At 46.8% G+C, this 20,094-nt stretch overlaps 1 protein-coding gene across 3 annotated transcripts in view; it reads left to right on the plus strand.

Moving 5' to 3' along the window:
- The window catches only part of FAT1 (FAT atypical cadherin 1), a 124,826-nt gene that overhangs the window by 13,495 nt on the left and 91,237 nt on the right, over positions 1-20,094 (plus strand). For all 3 annotated transcript variants that reach the window (XM_037128745.2, XM_037128743.2, XM_037128746.2), the window contains exon 2: positions 4,308-7,590. In XM_037128745.2, coding sequence (XP_036984640.2) covers positions 4,326-7,590 — 3,265 coding nt within the window. In that variant the 5' untranslated portion in view covers positions 4,308-4,325. The remainder of the gene's footprint in view (positions 1-4,307; positions 7,591-20,094) is intronic.

A 20,094-nucleotide genomic window follows, 5' to 3' on the forward strand; every position in this document is an offset into this window, starting at 1 on the left:
TGCCCACCTCGGCTTGTTCGAAACGGGACTCCTCATCTGACTCCCTAAAATTCACCCTTCCCTCACTCTCCCCTCCTTTCAGTACCTGCCAGCCCAGTTTTTCTTCACTCAGCACACAATCCTTGGAATCTTTTCTGATACCCCTCTTTCCCTCCTCCCCTCTGCGTCTCCAGTTCCTCAGCAGATCCTGTGCTAACTGGATCCACAATTCGATCACTTCTGCCAACTTCCGTCATTACCATTCTGGGGCCGAGTCACTGTGGTCTCTCCCCTCGAACTGGCCTCCCTCCAGCTTTTGCCCTGTGCTCTGTTCCCGACACGGGCCCATCAGGGCCACCATTTTCACTTTAAGTCAGAGCGTGTCACTCCCTGTTGAAGATCCTCAAGTAAAACTCAAAGTCCTAAACATCGCCCTTCCTCCACGAGTTCCGAGTGATCTAAAGGAATGATTGAACAGATACCCAATGGAAGAAAGTAGACAGATTCCCCCCCTAGAAGAATTCTAAATAACTCACGAAGCATAGCTCTCCACCCCTTACATGTGCGCTGCGCATAGTGACTTCTCTCTAAATAGCACAGAGGGGCGGGAAAGGGGAGTAACTTCACTGTGGAGAAACCCACTTCCACTATGAGAGCAAGGTCAGCCTCCGTATAGAGAAGTGCCAGTGGTTTGTGATGAAAATCGCACTTCACCTCCTCCCCCAATCACATGGCCCTGGGGTCTGAGAGGAGCACCAGGCAGATCCCCCTTCGGGGACATGCTATGCAATGCCTGACCAGTGCTCCCCAAAACTGTCCAGGTCAGTAACAAGAAGGGAAGTCCGGGACACTGTGACAGTCCAGAGGAGTCGGAGATAGGGCGACACAGTGTAAGGCGGTGAACTTGGATGGGATCCCGGGACAGGAGAAGGGCGCCGGGACATCAGTGGTTAGGACCAGTGTATCACATTAGTTCATTTGTTGTGGCAATGGCACCTTAGTTCTGTGAGCTGTTCTCAGTAGGAGAAACGATCTTAACATTTTTGTAAATCTGAAACTATTCTAAAATTAAAAGTTTGCATCAGGAAAAGGCGCCCCCTGAATGCCCTCCCCTCACCCGAGTGCCCCAGCCACAAGGGTCTCTGTTGCTTCTCTGCCAGCGGAGCTTTCGAACCCCAGGAGACATTTGGCGATATCTGGAGACACTTTTCAGTTGGTGGGGAGGTTGTGCTCCAGGCTCTTAGTGGATGGAGACCGGGAATAATACTAAACATCCTAGAACGCGTGGGACAGCTCTCTAAGCAGTGCCCCCCCACCCACACACACACACAATTCCAAAATTCGAAAAGTGCTGAGGCTAGGAAACCTCGGTCCTTTTGAGTTTAGGGTTCTCGCCTTCCCTTCAGGTTCCTGACCAGTCTCTCTCGGCCTGCTCTGTTTATTTTTCTCCTTTGCACTCGATTGTCAGCACCCAATATAGTCTGTTGACTTGTTTGTCACCAGGAAATCTGTCGCCGAGAGAACTTGTTGATAGATTGTTTGCTTCGCTTTTGTATCCCCAGCATCTACAGCTGTTCCCAGCACATTACATGTTCGTTGACCGAATCAAATACTTGACAAAGGGAGTGAGTAAATGATGAAGGACAGTGTATGCTTGTGCCTAAAACCTTCGATAGAAAAGTAAAAATGGAAGCATGTCTCCAGCCACCTGTTCCTTAGAAATGACCACAGTTAACACTATTTTTTATCTGTGTCCAGATTTTTCTCTCCATTTTTAAGCACATATGTGTGCTCTGCACACAATTTGTCTCTCTTCTCCTTTTACTTTGCAAATGTAAATGGGGTCAGTTTAGTTTCTCCAGTGAGTATATCTGGACATCTTTTCATACCAACAGATAGAGTGCTGCCTTACTGCTTTTAATGAATGATATTTTATATGTAGCATTAGGCAAAACAATTTTTAAAAGATTTAATTATTTATTTGTAGAGCAGAAGGGAGGGAGAAAGAAAGAAAGGGGGAGAAACATTAGTGTGTGCTTGTCTGTTGTGCACCCCCTACTGGGGACCTGACCTGCAACCCAGGCATGAGCCCTGACTGGGAATGGAACCGGTGGCCCTTTGCTTTGCAGGCCAGCACTTAAACCACGGAGCCATACCAGCCAGGGCGAAGCAAAAATTTTTAATTGCTTATGATAGAATCCTGGTATAACACTTAATCCTAGTATAACGCAGTTTTGTCAAGTAGGTGATAGTAATACTATGTTTCCTAAAACAAAGACAGTGCTTTTTCAACATCATCTTTTTAAGTGGTTTTTAAAGCATTTTATGTCCATGTATCCATCTGTCTTTAGTTACTCCTAGTTTGTGAATGCCCTGGGATGGGACTCTCCTGTAGCATGATCTCTGACTCCGTGTACCTTGGATGGGCTCTCTCACATGGGGTTCCTGGTACCGGGAGGTGTACTTGAACTGAAGTTTTTACTTGTTTTGATAAAACTACCCGATCGTTACAAAATATTCAAGTTCTCCTGAGTTTTAGAGCTGTTGACTAAATTAAGGAGTAGTTTTGGGAGAAAACTGTCTTGTTATTTTGTTTAAATGAGACTTGTTCTTCCAGAGGCTAAAAATCCGACTCATTGCCCTCCTTTCTGTGCTGAGCTGAAGCATGCTATCTAAAGAACAAGTCCGGCTGCCCAACTTGAACAGGATTCAGTGTCAGTTAAGCTTCTAGCTGCTTTCAGCATATCAGGTCCTCCCCACCCCCAGTGAAATGAGTGTTGGAACAGGGCTGGCGGCAGCCGAGTTAGGGGACCGTGCGCGACTGGGGCCGCACTAATCTCAGCCTGGTATGGAACCTCCAGTCTGCCGGGTCTTTCACCTTTGGTAGCATTCACATTTCGGGAACGTGCATTTGAGAGTCACTTTGCCCAGGGGACATAGGATGTTTAAGAAGCCACCTTGAGTTGCAAGGTGAGTTTGGCATTTCGGGGAACAGTCGGTTGGAAAATAATTGTTCGCCTCCAGTGCCAGACCTCAGGCCTGTAGGCTGCCGTGTGTCCCCCTTGTTCAAGGCAACCCCTTCTCCGGGGGCTTCTCCTGGACTCCTCCCTCCGACTCCAGCAGTGCCTACCACCACCTTGCTGCATTAACCAGCCCCCCCCAGCCGTAGCCTAGGTGGTTAGGTTGTGCGTGTGCGCGCACACACGTGTGTGTGTGTGTGTGTGTGTGTGTGTGTCTCCTGTCCCGGGTCAGGTTGCTCGGTGCCCTGAGGACTGTGGGCACTCTCTGAGCACTGGCTGCTGACAACTGCAACGACGAGACATTGAGGTGGTTGGTGAGATGCGTTTTGCTGACTTACGGATGAGAAGTTCTGTTCATCATCAGGCTGCTGGTTTTCCTTTTGTAAGGTTTTTTTTTTTTGGCTTGTGATGGTTCAGAAATGACCTCAGTCTCACACTTGAATGAGGTAATTACTTTAATACGCCGAAGTTGTGATATAGTACTGAGACAGTGAACCTTTCCACTTTGTAGGGAGTGAACTCAATCATATAAAGAAATAATTTCAGGATGAATTTTGAAATGAAATTACAAGCTATCTTTATGAGAAGTCATATAAAACTATCGCCGAGAGGTTTTTTACTCTTTATTATTATTAAATTACTTGTTCAGAGCTTCCCATGCTCAGGATAGGGTAGTAGCCCTGAGTTTGTGAGCATTTAGTGTGCAGGTGGCACGCACAAGGCCCGCAGGCCGAATCTGCCCTCCGCCTTGTTTTATCCTGCCCCGCACCTTGTTTCAACATGGCAGCAGCGCCAAGATCTCAGTTAACTACTAGGGAGTAGTTACATTTACACAGTCCTAGATTTACATTTGGTCCTTTGAAGGCAGTGGCGAGGCTGATGCGGCCCCTGGTGAAAATGAGTTTGACGTTCCTACTTTATTGTATGTAAGTGAGAGTAAACAATGTAGCTATCTACCTTTTTAACAGTTGCTTATATTTACCTTGAAGATTTAAGTGTTTGAATACACTTTAGTTGTTACAATTGGCAGTCTTTCATCCGATGCTCATTAGGATTCTTGGCCTTGAGTCATTAAAACATGGAAAAGAGTGTTCTTAAACTTAGTAACTCTAGACAAATAAGAGGAGCTGATACTTTTATTGGAAGATGGAAAAAAAAAACTAACACCATTCATTTGATCGTATTCCACAAAGATGGGAAATACTTGATTCATACGTAAGGTCTCAAATACGCTGTAAGGGAGAAAAGGTACATTTTTGGGTTGCATTTCTCCGAAGTAACTATCGCTGCCTCTGTGCTCCATTGCAGGCTCCCGTGAGTGGCGCCATGGGGAGGCACGTGGCCGCTCTTCTGCTCCTGCTCCTGCTCCTCCAGCACCTCGCAGGCAGCGATGGCAGCCAGGCCCCGGAGCAGGCTGCCCTGCGGTTCACACAGCCCCAGTACAGCGTCACCGTGCATGAAAACTCCGCAGCCAAGACCTACGTCGGGCACCCTGTGAAGATGGGCATCTACATCACAAACCCCTCCTGGGAATTAAGGTACAAAATTGTGTCAGGAGACAATGAAAACTTGTTCAAAGCAGAAGAGCACCTTCTTGGAGACTTTTGCTTCCTAAGGATTCGGACCAAAGGAGGAAATACAGCTATTCTCAACAGAGAAGTGAAAGACCACTACACACTGGTAGTCAAGGCCCTTGAAAAACACACCAATGCCGAAGCACGGACCGTGGTCAGCGTGCAGGTGCTGGATACAAATGACTTGAGACCGTTGTTCTCGCCCACCTCCTACAGCGTGTCTTTACCTGAGAACACGGCCATACGGACCAGCATTGCGAGAGTCAGTGCCACGGACGCAGACATCGGAACCAATGGAGAATTCTACTACAGTTTCAAAGACCGAACCGACATGTTCGCCATTCACCCCACAAGCGGTACGATCATGTTGACTGGGAGGCTGGATTACGCGGAGACGCGGCGCTACGAGATGGAGATCCTCGCCGTGGACCGCGGCATGAAGCTGTACGGCAGCAGCGGCATCAGCAGCATGGCCAAGCTGACGGTTCACGTCGAGCAGGCCAACGAGTGTGCGCCTGTGATAACGGCAGTGACGTCGTCGCCGGCGGAGCTGGACAAGGACCCCACCTACGCAATCCTGACCGTGGACGACTGTGACCAGGGTGCCGGTGGGGAAATAGCTTCTTTGAGCATTGTGGCAGGCGACGTCCTTCAGCAGTTCAGAACCGTGAGGTCCTCTCCGGGGAGTAAAGAGTATAAACTCAAGGCCGTTGGCGGCGTGGACTGGGACAGTCATCCTTTTGGCTACAACCTGACACTGCAGGCGAAAGATAAAGGAACGCCCCCCCAGTTCTCTTCTGTAAAAGTAGTTCACGTGACTTCCCCCCAGTTCCGAGCTGGGCCAGTCAGGTTTGAAAAGGAGGTCTACAGGGCAGAAATCAGTGAACTGGCTCCTTCCCACACGCCGGTGGTCATGGTAAAAGCCACGCCGAGCTATCCTCATTTGAGGTATGTTTTCAAAAGTGCCCCTGGAAAAGCCAAGTTCAGTTTAAATCACAACACTGGTCTCATTTCCATTTTGGAACCAGTTAAAAGACAGCAGGCATCCCAGTTTGAACTCGAGGTGACAACAAGTGACCGAAAAGCCTCCACCAGGGTCTTGGTTAAAGTCTTAAGCGCTAACAGCAACGCCCCTGAATTCACCCAGACGGCATACAAAGCTTCTTTCGATGAGAACATGCCCATCGGCACGACCGTCATGAGTGTGAGCGCCACAGACCCCGACGAGGGTGAGAACGGGTATGTGACGTACAGCATCGCAAACGTGAACCCCGTGCCGTTCGTCATCAACCACTTCACCGGGGCCGTGAGCACCTCGGAGGTCTTGGACTATGAGCTGATGCCCCGGGTGTACACCCTGCGGATCCGCGCGTCCGACTGGGGCCTGCCGTACCGCCGTGAAGTCGAAGTCCTCGCCACCCTTACTCTGAGCAACTTGAACGACAACACGCCCCTGTTTGAGAAGATCAATTGTGAAGGAACCATTCCCAGGGATCTAGGGGTGGGAGAGCAGATCACTACTGTTTCCGCCATCGACGCCGATGAACTTCAGTTGGTCCGCTATCAGATCGAAGCTGGAAACGAACTCGATTTGTTCAGCTTACATCCCAACTCTGGGGTGTTGTCATTAAAGCAGCCGCTAATGAACGGTTTGGGTGCAAAGGTGTCATTTCACAGTCTGAGGATCACAGCTACAGATGGAGAAAATTTTGCCACACCGTTGTATGTCAACATAACCGTGGCCGTGACTCGTAAGCCGGTGCACTTGCAGTGTGAAGAGACTGGCGTGGCCAAAATGCTGGCCGAGAAACTGCTGCAGGCAAACAAATTGCACGGCCAGGGGGAGGTGGAGGACGTCTTCTTTGATTCTCACTCTGTCAATGCCCACGCACCGCAGTTCAGAAGTACTCTCCCCGCTGGCATCGAGGTGAAGGAAAACCGCCCTGTGGGTTCCAGCATCATTCTCGTGAATGCCACTGACCTTGACACCGGCTTCAATGGGAAACTGGTCTACGCAATTTCGGGAGGAAATGAGGATAGTTGCTTCATTATCGACATGGATACTGGGATGCTAAAAATTTTGTCTCCACTTGACCGTGAAACCACAGACAGGTATACCCTGAATATTACAGTGTCTGACCTTGGTATACCGCAGAAGGCCGCCTGGCATCTCCTCGCTGTCAGGGTGCTGGATGCCAACGACAACCCCCCTGAGTTTTTACAAGAGAGCTATTTTGTCGAGGTGAGTGAAGACAAGGAGATAAACAGTGAAATCATCCAGGTGGAAGCCACAGATAAAGACCTAGGGCCAAACGGACAAGTGACGTACTCTCTTCTCACGGACACAGATGCGTTCTCCATCGACGGCGTGACTGGTGTGGTCACAGTTGCACGCCCCTTGGACCCCGAAGTCCAGCACGTGCATTACTTAAAGATCGAAGCCAGGGATCAAGCCACAGAAGAACCCCAGTTGTTTTCCACGGTACTTCTGAAGGTCTCGGTAGAGGACGTTAACGACAACCCCCCTCGGTTCATTCCACCTAATTACCGTGTGAAAGTTCGAGAGGACCTCCCGGAAGGAACCATAATCATGTGGTTAGAGGCCTACGATCCCGACTTAGGTCAGTCCAGCCAAGTGAGATACAGTCTCCTGGACCACGGAGAGGGAAGCTTCGACGTGGATAAGCTCAGCGGCGCAGTCAGGATTGTGCAGCAGCTGGACTTCGAGAAGAAGCAGGTGTATAACCTCACCGTGAGGGCCAAGGACAAGGGGAAGCCAGTCTCTCTGTCGTCCACGTGCTACGTTGAGGTCGAGGTGATTGATGTGAATGAGAACTTACACCCTCCAGTGTTTCCCAGCTTTGTGGAGAAGGCCACCGTGAAAGAGGATGTCCCCGTTGGCTCCTCAGTGATGACCGTGTCCGCCCATGATGAGGATGCAGGGAGAGATGGAGAGGTCCGCTACTCCATTAGGGACGGTTCCGGTGTTGGTGTTTTCAAGATAGATGAAGAGACAGGTAATTATGCCCTCGTTTCTCTGGGCTCCGCTCCCGTTCATTCTACAGTCAAGTCTCTCTCCTTCAAGTTCCCTGTTGTTCCCCGCCAGCTCTGTTAGGACTCGGTACGGAAGGGCGTGTGCATGAGTTCTGTCCTGTTGCAGGTGTCTTGATGTGAAGTAAGTCCTGAAGGTGGAACCAGAGGATGAACTGCCATATGAAGAGTAAAAAATGAGGAAGCAGGAAGTTAGGATCACTGATACTGATCTCTGAGTTCCTACTCTCTTATCAGAAGCATCACTGTGGTTTTGCTGTAACTTGGAGAAGTCTTGGCAGCGTTTTTCAAGCTAGTATGTGTACAGACTTAGAACAGCCACTACCACCTCCTAGCATGCTGTTCGGGGGCGATTGCAAACTCACAGAATTTGCAACGCACAGAGAGACTAAAGCTCGAGCCATGGGGCCTGCTGTACGTAGTGCCCCCTCCAGCCCTTGTTTGAGAGGCACATGTACAATGTTGAATAGAGAAGACCTGGCTTATAAGTTTCGCTCTTTCAGTTGTCAGTTGGGTGATCTTAGACAAATTACTTACCTTCTTAAAACTGGCTTTCTTCACCTATAAGATGGGCACACTCAGAATTACCGCGAGATTTACGTGAGGATGAAGTGAGATATGAAGGAAGAGCTCCCTAACAGGTTAGATTGTGTTAATGTGTTGGAAATGATAGTGGTGCTTTCTCATGATAGTCCTTCTCCCAGTGAAGGTCCCCGAACCACAACATCCAAGACAGCCACTTTGTGCCGGAGTGTGTGTTGTTTTGCACTGTCTACATCTCTCTAGTTTTTAAAAGATTTTATTTATTTATTATTAGAGAGAAGAAAAGGGAAAGAGTAGGAGAGGGAGAGAAACATCAATGTGTGGTTGCCTCACATGCAGCCCCCACTGGGGACCTGGCCTGCAACCCAGGCATGTGCCCTGACTGGGAATGGGACTGGTGATCCTTCGGGTTGTAGCCCACGTTCAACCTGCTGAGCTACACCAGCCAGGGTTCTGTATACATTCTCTTCATTGAGCTGCTTTCCATAGCTGTTGTCTAGTTCTGTGTCATTCTCCTCTGATGGGAGGTGAGCCTTGGGGTCACTCTGCTAGGGCCACCATAACAAAGTACCGCAGACCAGGTGGCTGAACATCAGAGACTTGTTTTCTCACAGTTCTGGAGGCCAGAAGTCAGAGGTCAAGGTGTGGACATGGTGGGCTTCTGTTGAGACTTCTCTCCTTAGCTCATAGATGCGTGCCTTCTCTCTGTCTCTGCCTGACTTCCCCTTTATGTCCATGTCCTCATCTGTCAGGAGGACACCAGTCCCATGGGGTTGGAGAGCACCCTAATAACCTCGTTGTGACTTAGTTCTCTCTTTAAGGCCCCATCTCCAGGTACAGTCAGCATGAACTTTGGGTGTTAAAATTTACCCCCCCAGAGCACCTTGAAGAGCTGGCTTTTAGCTCATGTATTTTCTCTCCTTGGCATCTTCTAGCCACAAGTGCCTGTCGTGTACAATTTGCTCATTAAATGTTAAAAGGGTGAGTGATTAAATTAATGCTCATTTTGGCTTTGGATGTCCTGCCCTTTGAGAACGGTAGTGGGCATAGAAAGAAGCTAGTCCCAGCATCAATCAGCCATAGATGGAGCTCAGTTTGTTTACTAATCTCATTGATATGTCCTTTATTAATTTCATTCTAGAAAGGGATGCTTTCATATTACGTTAAAACTTCTTTTACAATCAGCGATGCCACTGGGTATGCAGTCAGTACCCACCCCAGTATCCACTCCCACATCCAGTAGGTACATAGCACACGGAGGAAGCGAGTTATTGAAGATGCTGTAATATTTTTAATATGCTCTAGGTTATTCAAGGGAATTTTTTTATTGAAATCAATACTCCTGGCATGTATTAGTGTTACTTATACACACACACAAACCTTATATACTGCTCATCTAAAATACCCAGAATAGCTTAATTCAAGAGAAAATAGCATCATCAACAGTAGTTAGTAATCACTCATCTGAAGAGTAGAATAGATTTTTTTTGGTCCTATTCTCCAGCATGAATTAGAGTTTTCGGATACAACATCAACAGAGAAAAATACCCCCAGATCTGAAACTATGTTGTTCTGTGTTTCCTCAGCACAGTTATTCCTGCCTCTCTATTTCTTTTTCAAAGAGGATTTTGAAAGCCTGTAAACAACAGTTGTAAAAAGTTCAGACAGAAAATCGAACCAAAATCCTCATTTACGTTTCTTTGATGACTTCATTGATACGAGGACTGCCTTTTGGTGTTTTTCCTTTCAAGTTAAAAGAGTATTTGTTGTGGCTTTTTAAAAACGCAGGTAGAAATAAATATTTTTCACTTACGAATTTCAGAGGACAGATGTTTTTTACTACCAAGAAAGAAAAACCAAGGACAGAACCCACAAACCCCGGCTGTCTCTTGACATGTGTCCAGAGCAGTTTGCAAGCTGAATGGCAGGGCCAGACTTTTCCAGGGGGAACTGGGTGGGAGGCCAGAGACCCTGGGCAGTGGGGTGGGGAGGTGTACATAAAACTGTTCTGCATTTGTATAAATATTGAGATTTAAAGGTGAAAGGAAAGTTGGCCGATTCTAGGTTATCTATCTAATCCTTGCTTTACAGAGCAAACTATGTACTGTGCAGTAGATTTATGTGTGTATATTCTTTCTGGAATTAAATAAAATGATATTTACACATTGGCCTAGTATATATTACAAGATGTATTTCTGGCAGTAGAATGATCAGCCCAAGTTACTGTTGAGCATCCAGCAAGTCAGCTGACACCGTAATGTAGATTCCTTCAGGAAAAGTCAGGTGTGGTGCAGTAGAAATACTAAAATTAGGTATGCTAATTTTTCACGTGGGATTTGTCTGATTTCTATGACAGGCTGCAAGTATTGAGAGGTGCCTGTCAGATGAAGAAAAGAAAGGGCAATTCAGGAACACCAGTGGGGACCCCAGGGGACCAGTGGCTGACCCTTGGAGTGAACTGAGTTGGCCTGGCTCAGGTCAGGTTTATTAGCGCTTTCCTAGAAGGTCAGTGTCTCCGACTCTGCCAAGTTCTTGGAGCCTCCCCCAGGCCCGCCTCTGCCTTTGGGCTAAGTGGCGTGGGCCCCAGTGGGACAGCCTTGCCTCTGGACACCAGGAACCTGCTCACGTCACTGTTCCCTAGTAATAACGCCTAGGACCGAACTTGAAACTCTGAAGTTAGTTGAGTCATATAGCTCCGTTTTTGTGATGCTTTACCTGTTTTAACATCCTCAAATAATGTGACTCAGTATACTTTTCATAGAACAGAGAACATATTCAGAAATCTGAATTTGGTTCTTATTGTTAAGATTCTTTAAAAAAAAAAAACTGCTTACATTTGAAACATTTCCTGAAAAGTAGCCTCTTTTTTTTTGAAATAGAAATTGTATGGACGCCCTGAATTTTGGATAGTCCTGTCAGGCCCAGACTTTGGACATGTTTTGCTAATTGGCTTTGCAGGGAGGTAACGGTAACGGCAGCGTGGGGGTGACAGATGACTGGCCTGAATCACACTCACTGTGTCCTGTGCCTCTCCCAGAGGCCTGCGGTAGGTATTGGTGAGTTGTTCTGAGAAGCCGCGCCCACATGAGGAGGGCCCACCCGTTTGAGGTTTGGAAGGGTGGAGTGTGTTGTGGAAAATTATTTGGAAAGTCAGTCTTGTTAGAGAGCCTGTCTGTGGCGCTGTCATTAAGATTCTCCCCCTTCTTGTCTCCACACGGATGGCAATGACCCAAAAGCAGGTTGAACAGAGGTGCTGGCGGAGGGAGTACCTCTGAAGCCTGCAGAATTTCACACTGAGGTTTCAATTTGCCTGACTCCACACTCGGTGCTCCTTGGCATTCACCCCACATTCACCCCGGGATTCACCCCATTTGCACTTCCCATGTGGTCCTCGTCCCTTTGTTGTCAGCTGCAAAGTTGAGCAGTGTAGAAGCTTGAGCATCTGTCCTTAGGTTTGTGGAATCAATTCAGCTTAGTGTTCTTGGCGGATGGGTACCCCTCCAGCTGAATTATTACTTGAGCACCAATAAAAAGTTGCAGCCTTTCACTAATGTTCCAGACTTAGGCTACGTCTAGAAACGTGGTTGGCCGAAGGTTTTCCAGACTGTTAATAGAGACCGACGTAGGCCTGTGGGCCCCTGGTGTGTGGATTACTATGGAATGCCTACAAGCTTGTGCTCCTTCCCGTCCGAAGTACTTCGGTTCTGTTTTGGGTGGTTTTTCTAGTGGAGCCCACGAAGCGTGTTTCCCCCTTGACAACTTGGGGAGACCATGTTTTTCATTAAGATAAGAGTGAATTCTGAACCTATTAGTGCTGCGTCACTTTTAGAATCCCAGCCGAGGTTTCAGGATCGAAACAGACGTTTTGATGAAAAGACTTGGAATGAATTATTATGGGGGTGCAGCTGCTTCAGCCAGATAAATCACCACTCGTGAGATGCGGGAGGGGTGGGGCGTCACGAGTTCGTTCTTCTTAAGAGCGTCTGGCCACATCCTCCTTGGGGGGGAGTGTGACCGCCCTGTTCCTGTCTCACCCGTCTGGGAACGGGACCCTGGCCTTCCTTAGCCAGGAAGACCCGAGATGAACGCATTTGTCCAGTGGGAACAGAAGAGAATTTTAATGAGAGGGGAAATGGGTCTGGCCCTTCTGTCCGGTTTGGCAGACCTCTGAGTCATTTTAATGATTTATTCAAGTTTTTCAACAACCTTTCTCAATTGGAAGTAGGATGTTTTCCATGGGAGCTGGGACCTGTGTCTCTTTCCTAGGGCCTGCTCTCTCGGGACAGGAAATAAAACGCAAAGAGTCCCAGGGGGCTCAAGTACCATGACGAGATTGTTCCTGGGAGGGGCCGTTAGGAGTGTGGCCCACGGGGGCGGGACCAGCTACCTGTGTCAGAGCTGGGTCTGGGATTCCTGGCCGCAGGGACCGCACAGGGCCTGGTCGGAGGCCCCGGACGGAGTTCGGAAACTGGCTGGTGAAAGGGCTTTTGTATTGCTGTCTCCTCCCTACGTGGTGGCAGCTGCTGTCCTGCTCTTGCTTTTTGTCCTCCTAGAAAAGTCGAAGAGAAGAGACGTGGATTTCCTCGCCACGGTGAGATCGAAAAGCGGGCTTTGGCAGAAAGTCTGAGATGACCCTGTGTGCTGCCGCCGTGTTTGGGGTAAAAGCCGGCTGTTTTGTGCTTGCGTGTGTGATTCTGAGTCAGGGCAGAGCATAGTACTGATTTCTGCTGGGGAGAAGCAGAAATTATTACTCCTTGAAGCTGGAAGGTTTTTAGCTGAAAGTAGGGTCTAATTAGCCATCCTAAGGAAATTCCATTTTGTTTTCAGAGAAAACAGAGGGTCAGCTTTTCTTTGTTTTCTTTGCATGACGTTGGAGATGCTTTAGGTACTGAAGGCAGACCGGGCGGGGCGGGGTTGGGTTTGGCAGCTGCCTAAACAGCGCTTCAGGGTGGTACTGTGTTGGGGAGCAGGACCTGCTGGGCAGTGCAGCGCCCTCTAGCATCCCGAGTGGTGTGTAGGGGCCAGGACTCGGACGGCGTAGGGTAGAGTCAAGGTCAAGTTTGGTGTCTGGCCTCGTGCCTTCAGGGATGATGGTAATAATGATCACGGACATCAGTATGATAATAAACACAGACACCGTTCAGCCAGGTGCTCTTCCAAGCAGTGTGCGTGTATTAAGTTATCATCCTCACACCTGCCGGATAGATGCTGTTACCTCCTTGACACCTGTAAGGAACCATTCACACGTAGGTTAGGCAGCTTGCCTGAAATACATGGTACGAAGTGGCAGAACTTGCATGCAAACACGACCTTACACTGCCTCTCATTTCCAAAGAACGATAGTGAGGTGTCCTCAGGAAGCCCGTTTGGAAACTGCTAGTTGAGTGGAGTTCTGGGCTGAACTGGGTTGGGTGGGGCTGGAGAACTGAATCCTAGATTTGAGGTTTGGTCTTTTTTTTTTAGTGATCATTTTTTATTTTGCAAGTACAGTTGACATTCAGTGCTATACTAGTGTCGGGTGTATACCCACCGAGTGATCACCCTGATAAACCCTGCACCGTCTGACAGCACGTGTCGCTACCAGAACGCCACTGGCTCTGTTCCCTGTGCTCCACTCCACATCCCCGTGACCTTCGGTCACAACCGGTTGGTGCTTCCCAGTCCCTTCACCTTGTCCACCCGTCCTCCCAGCCCCCTCCCACCTGGCAACCGTCAAAACGTTCCCTGTATCCATGAGTCTGTTTGTGTTCTGCTTGTTTTTTAGATTGACTTGTTGATAGATATGTCTTTATTGCCATTTTACTGTTTGTATTTTTTATCTTTTTCCTAAAGAAGACCCTTTAACACTTCATACAGTACTAGTTTTGTGGTGATGGAAGCCTTTAGCTTCGAAGGAGTGTAGTGTCTAAGAATCTTTGTCCCCTACTTTTTCTCAGAATGACGTATTGCTCTTCATTCAGCACATTTAGGAAAACAGGATTTCAGTGTTACAAAACGGTGGCATTTCAACAATTTAAGGTTATTCCAGTGAAGTGATTACTAGTGATTGAAGCATACAGAGTGTGCTTGAGGTAGACAAGTATTTTCCATGGGTTTCCATTGTGAAAGTATGATCTCTTACGTAAAAATATCATATGTCTGAACTGTATAGAAGGTTTAATTGGAGGCTTTTTCCATCAAAACAAGGTTTTAGATGGTGGTTAGGATTCTAGCACACCTTTAAAACCAAACCAGCCCACAGGGTAGCTGAGGTTAACTTAACCTGCACTTGGCCTTTGAAGAAGTTCTTTGTGGCCATTGTCCTCTGCATTGTCCCCTTGGTGTCCCGGTTCCAGCGGCTTCGCTCACAGCCATCTGGTATGTGGCATGATAATGAGGGGACACAGTTCTCCCTGGGGAACCGTTTTTATGTTCCAAAGAGTGTTTAAGGGTTGTGTCCATCACTGGATGAGTGACTATATAGAGAGATTTAATGCTCAGTTAGGATCCAGTCTGTTGTTTACTGCACTGTCCACCTTGCCCAGTTACGACAATGAGTAGGTTTTAAACTTTAGGTGTTTGTCCATGTTGGATTTTTTTCTTTAACCACTTCATTCCTGTTGGTTTGACTTTGTGGATTACTTTCATTCAGAAGGCCAGATTTGTCAAGTTTTTATTATCCATTAGTTTGTATTCTGCGTAGTGTGTTACTTTGCATTACATTCATGGCACTTATTTTTTTATAAAAACAGACCATGCTGCTTATAAATAGTGATGCTCAGCGTGCATGACATAAAACCTCGGAGCACGGTGTTTCGTGCATGCGTGTTCACTAGAAATACGCGGATTGGGAAAGCATGTGACTCGGTGCGTGCCTGTGCTGGTTGGATCGGCAGTCACCCTCTCCAACCGCACTGACAGGAAGTCCAGGAAAGCGTCCGCATTTGACTTCAGGGGCCAGTCTTATTACCAGTCACCCTGCCTCGCCAGCTAAATACACCATCTCTCCGTGGGACACCTGGTGCTGGGTTGACTCGGTTTCATTGCCAGGTCTCTGAGTGTCTGAGTGAACTGACCTGTTGAAGGAGGGTCTTCAGATTCACCTATTTATTTTATGCTGGGGAAAGTCTACTCAATTGAATTCTGTTAGTTTTAGTCTAATTCTTCTTTTTTTGATAAAAGTTACCCAGTTATTTCTGTAGTTTCTTAAGACTGCTTTCTAACTTGTGGCAACTTAACCATGTTGCATTTTCTTGCTGCCGGCAGGGTTTTCTTCTTTATTGTGGTCGGTGTGTACATCTAGTTAAGGTTTATACGTTTATCGGATGCTCAGCCCTGTTTGAAGCTCCACATTGACCGTCCTGCCAGATCATCACAGTGATCCCTGAGTACCGTTCGGTACTGACCCACCCTGCCTTGTAGGGCCCATATTAAATTATAAAGACGTGACAAGTGATGGAGATTAAGGTAACATACTGACCTTGTGTGATTGTGAAAATGTTTTTTAAGCGAAGTGATTTTGGTCACAAAATAGAAATTTCGATGTGGTTTAAAGTGCGACCCATTCGAGGCTGTTCTGCTGACCAACACGATTCTCCAGTGGCCCTGTTCCCCTGCTCACGAGTCCTCCCTCAGGCCTTCCACTGTCTCTGCTACATAAAGCTGGTGCCAGGCTCACAAACTGGCCTCCCTTCCCCAGTTCCCTCCTCCCACACGGTGCGGGGCTCATCCCTGTGCGTCAGCAGGTGGAGCCGGGCCCGCCCCTTGGAGCCCTTGCCCCCTGCCCCCGCGCCCCTCCTTTCGTCTCCCTGGATTGCCCCTTACTATCTTTAACTCTCCCTAATACATCTTTCTTCTTCATGTTTCAAAAACATTTTAAGCATCAGTCTAGTGTAATTGTTTATTTATAAGTCTTTTACCCCTCGATTGTCAGCTTCTTATGGGGTGAAGTATAAATCTCTCACTGATGGATCCATGTAACAGACACTCAGTAGGTCAGACACTCAGTAGGTGCTCACTAGGACGGCCAGTAAGCCATTGTTGCCTCTCTTCGGAACCCTCTCCCGAGACCCAGAGACTTAGTCTTTGCTTCTCTTTGTTCAGGGGTTCTCTCTGTGTTCTGTTACACGTATGACCCAGGGAGGTGTGTGTCTGGCTCCCGGACAGAGGAGCACAGTCTTACTTTTTTTCCTGTCCTCTCCCGAGCACAGTGGGTGACCTAGCAGAGCCGTAGCACCAGGCAGTCCGATTGTAACGCATAAGAGCAGTGGTAACGAAGGTGGAGGGAAGCCTTTCTACCACCGCAGGGGTGCCTGGTCCTGGGCCTCCGAAGCAGGGCTTCTAAGTGTCTTTGGGTATCAGAGAAACTTCAGAGAAGCTGTTGAAATCTGTGTATTTTGTCGTCAGCAATGCAGTGATTTTGGTTACGGTACCAGGAGCTCATGAAGTGCTGGCCCTGTTCACGGACCCTCACTGTCCTTGTGTGTCCGTGTCCTAGAGGCCCCAGGCTGCCTGCCAGTCCTCGAAAGTCCTCAGTAGAGAGGACCCGGTGGGGGGAAGAGTGATGGTGATGCCACGGTGACAGTGTAGTGACAAGCAGTTGTGTAATGACTACAGTCTGCAAGTATTTCTGCCTGTGTTACAGGGCACTTAGGCACTTAGGCTAATGCGTGCTTGTGATGTAGTGGGTTTTCTATTTTATAAGTGAGGTGGATACATAGTGTATACCGAACAAATAGAAATTGCTTCTGTAGTGTGTGCTTAAGGGATTCAAGAGAGACTGTCAGGTTTGACATTAGTCTGTAGTTCTTTACAGACCTGTGTCATCAGATACTTTGTCTCTCTGTTGAGGGTATAAGATGATCCTAATAAAATAATAGAACAAACAATATATCTATTTTTTTGAGTTAAGCAGCCCTTGAGGCCAGGGTTTGAGCTTTAGTATTGCAATTTACCATAAAAATCCTCCTTTGCTCAACTACGAGTAAAGGTAAAATAATCTGTCAGAAAACTCAGACTTCTAATAATAAAGTTAACGTTCTTGACAGACTGGATTTTTATTCAGATGAACATAAAAATCACAGGATTTATAATGCCAGTGTTTTGGTACTGTTCATGATAAAAGGAACATTAAGCAACTTTATAACAAAATATGAAATAATCACATATGTGGCAAAATTTTCTGATTTGTCATTCCCAAACATTAATTTCTTATCACTTCTAGTCCATGTATTTTTTGACCTTTATGGAGGTTTTTTTAAAAAAATAGTGATTTTGGAATCTTTTGTGAAAATAACATGTTTTCTTTATCACGAGTTTAGGACATTTATTAGCTGAAAACAACTTTTTGGTAGGTGACTTTAAAGCAGTTCCACCATAAATTCTTAAAAGATTCTCTAACATCCTTTTGCTTTTAGTTCTTTATTAAGTTTTCTACTTGGCTCTTCACTCTCAAAGCCGCTCAATAGCGAGGTGTCTCCGACATCTTCACGTCTCTTATCTCCCTGCCTGGCTCCCAGCTGGTGCTCAGTGAATACTTGTTCAGTGATGTTCATTGTTTGATAAACCCAATAAATGTTTTTTTAAAGATTTTATTTATTTATCTTTAGAGGGGAAGGGAAGGAGAGAAAGAGAGAAATATCAGTGTGTGGTTGCCTCTCGTGTATCCCCTGCTGGGAAGTGGCCTGCAACCCAGGCATGTGCCCTGACTGGGAATCGAACTGCAGTTGTTCGGTTCACAGGTCCGAGCTCAATCCACTGAGCCGCAACAGCCAGGGCCCAATAAATGTGTATTGTGTGATTTTCTTTTATTTCTTTCTCAGATGCAGGTGTGTACATTTTTAAATGCAAACGAGGCATTTGTCATGTAAACACCAAGTTAGTTCTTCACTTGAGACATCAGAATGGACATCGGTTATTTTTAAAAGAGCTGAAATATCTTTAAAAGAAGTATTTTTTTCTTAATAGCATGATACTCTTGTGTGGAAGATGAAAGCTGATTAGGAAAGATTGAACACGAATAGTATTCAGGTTTGGTTTTAATTAGAACAACAGTGGCTTGAGGAAGAAGTCAAACTAAGTATCCCTACTGTGGAATATAAAACTTTTAATTTAAGGTCCAAGATTTAAAATGTATGTGTTTTGCACAGAGTGCGTAATTATCCTGACATAATAAAAAAATCTGCTTTCCTCACTTTCCTGCAACCACAGCAAAAGCTTCCTGAGGGTGGGGACTTTGCTGTTTGTCCTCGTGCTGGTGGGCCCCGCGCACGGGAGACCCCCAGCTAGCACGTGGAGGGTGAGCACAACTTCGAGTGGAAGCAGATTATCACAGAATGATAAAAGGAAACATCTGAGTAACTGTTACTGGGAAAGACCTTTTCAGATCTGATCTATTGGGCACACAGGGAGAAAATTCTGATGGGGGAGGAGAGGTGGCCAGTGTGCCATAGGTCTTCCTGCTCCTGTAATGCACTCAAAGCGGCTCTGCCATTTCAGATGCCCTCGTTTCCACACCTCCGACATAGCCAAAAACAGCATATGGGAACGGCAGCCACAGCATCTCTGCAGTAGCGATGCGGATTCCTTGTGTTTGCTTATTGCCTTCTCCAGAAGCAACTTCATTTGTCAGGTTGCATGTGGAAGCCTGGAATTAGAGCCCAGAATTCACAGGGTTTGCCTGGGTTAGGCACTGGTTACCTTGGTCTAGGGAACGGTGATATTGCCTGTATCATCTTCTGGATTAAAAAGTATTGCTTCTGTTTTAAATGTGAAAGATAGGAATATCCACTTAGATTGTACATTTTTGATAAAATCCTGGAGTCTTGAAACACTTTCAGATTAGTAGGGTTTATTTTTATTGGTGAGTGTCGTTATTGATGAATTTCCTCAGGCTTAAAAGAAATAATTACTTCTAGAGCTTCATAGAGTATTCTCGAAACTTTCAGTGTTTTGGGTTAAATTAAACACGTCTAGATGTACCCTGTTAAAAAGCTGTATGTTGTATATTGTAAATCTCTTGTTTATTTCCTTTAATGGAGCACTGTTTACTTACCGGCAAACCCTCCTTTTAAAGTCTGGTTGAATGAAGGGAAATTCAGTAACTGTACTATTTTAAGGAGAATATGTATACAAAACTAAAAATTTTTTCATGCTTTAGTGATTTTTTCTAAATAAAAAAAAACTTCTTATTTGCTCTTTGTCTACTTCTCTTGCTCCCTTTCAAATGTAGAGTGGACAGGTACCAGTGCAGTTAACTTTGTTTTTCGATAACTTTTAGGGTGGTTAAAGAAGGGCAGAAAACCTTTGAGGAGATTTTATTTTCTGCGCGTTGGGGTGGAGATCTGTTCACAGCAGGCGCATAAGTGCCCGAGAACCACTGGGAGTTGCAGGAAGTGAGATGATGGCTGTGTTAAGTTTGTTCCGTGAAGGAGGTTAGAAGACTCAGTGGGCTCAACGGTGGAGACAAACCCAAAGCTGAATCGACACTTGCGTTATCTTTGGCCTGAGATAAAACACTCTGAAAGGATCACGGAACACTGGGATTTAGCCTTTCGTTGGGAAATAAAGCACTCTAGATCTCAGCGGCTTCAAACCACCACCAGTTATTTAGGTCACAGCTCAGCGGGTTGGCGGGTTGGGCCGGACTCCACTGGGGGGTCCCTCTGCTCCTTTCAACTGGGCTCCTGCTTGTGTTGGTCCCTTGCTGGTCGGCTTGGTGGCTCTGCTTCTGGGAGTTGACAGGGGGCAGGGGCCCCCAGGCCCTATGTCTGTTACCATCCAGCAGCCTCTTTAGCACCATTTTTTTGATAATTAATTAGTCACAAATTATTTCATTTGCTTATTACTTTCTCTAGAGGATGGACGACTTGGGGGAGGTAGAATGGGAAGTAGATGGAAGTTTCGGGGACATGAAAATAGACACTGAAATTGGGAGAGAATACAGGAGC

Source organism: Artibeus jamaicensis, unplaced genomic scaffold (assembly GCF_021234435.1).
Source record: "Artibeus jamaicensis isolate MK-2021 breed Jamaican fruit bat unplaced genomic scaffold, CSHL_Jam_final scaffold_833, whole genome shotgun sequence".
Lineage (NCBI taxonomy): Eukaryota > Metazoa > Chordata > Mammalia > Chiroptera > Phyllostomidae > Artibeus > Artibeus jamaicensis.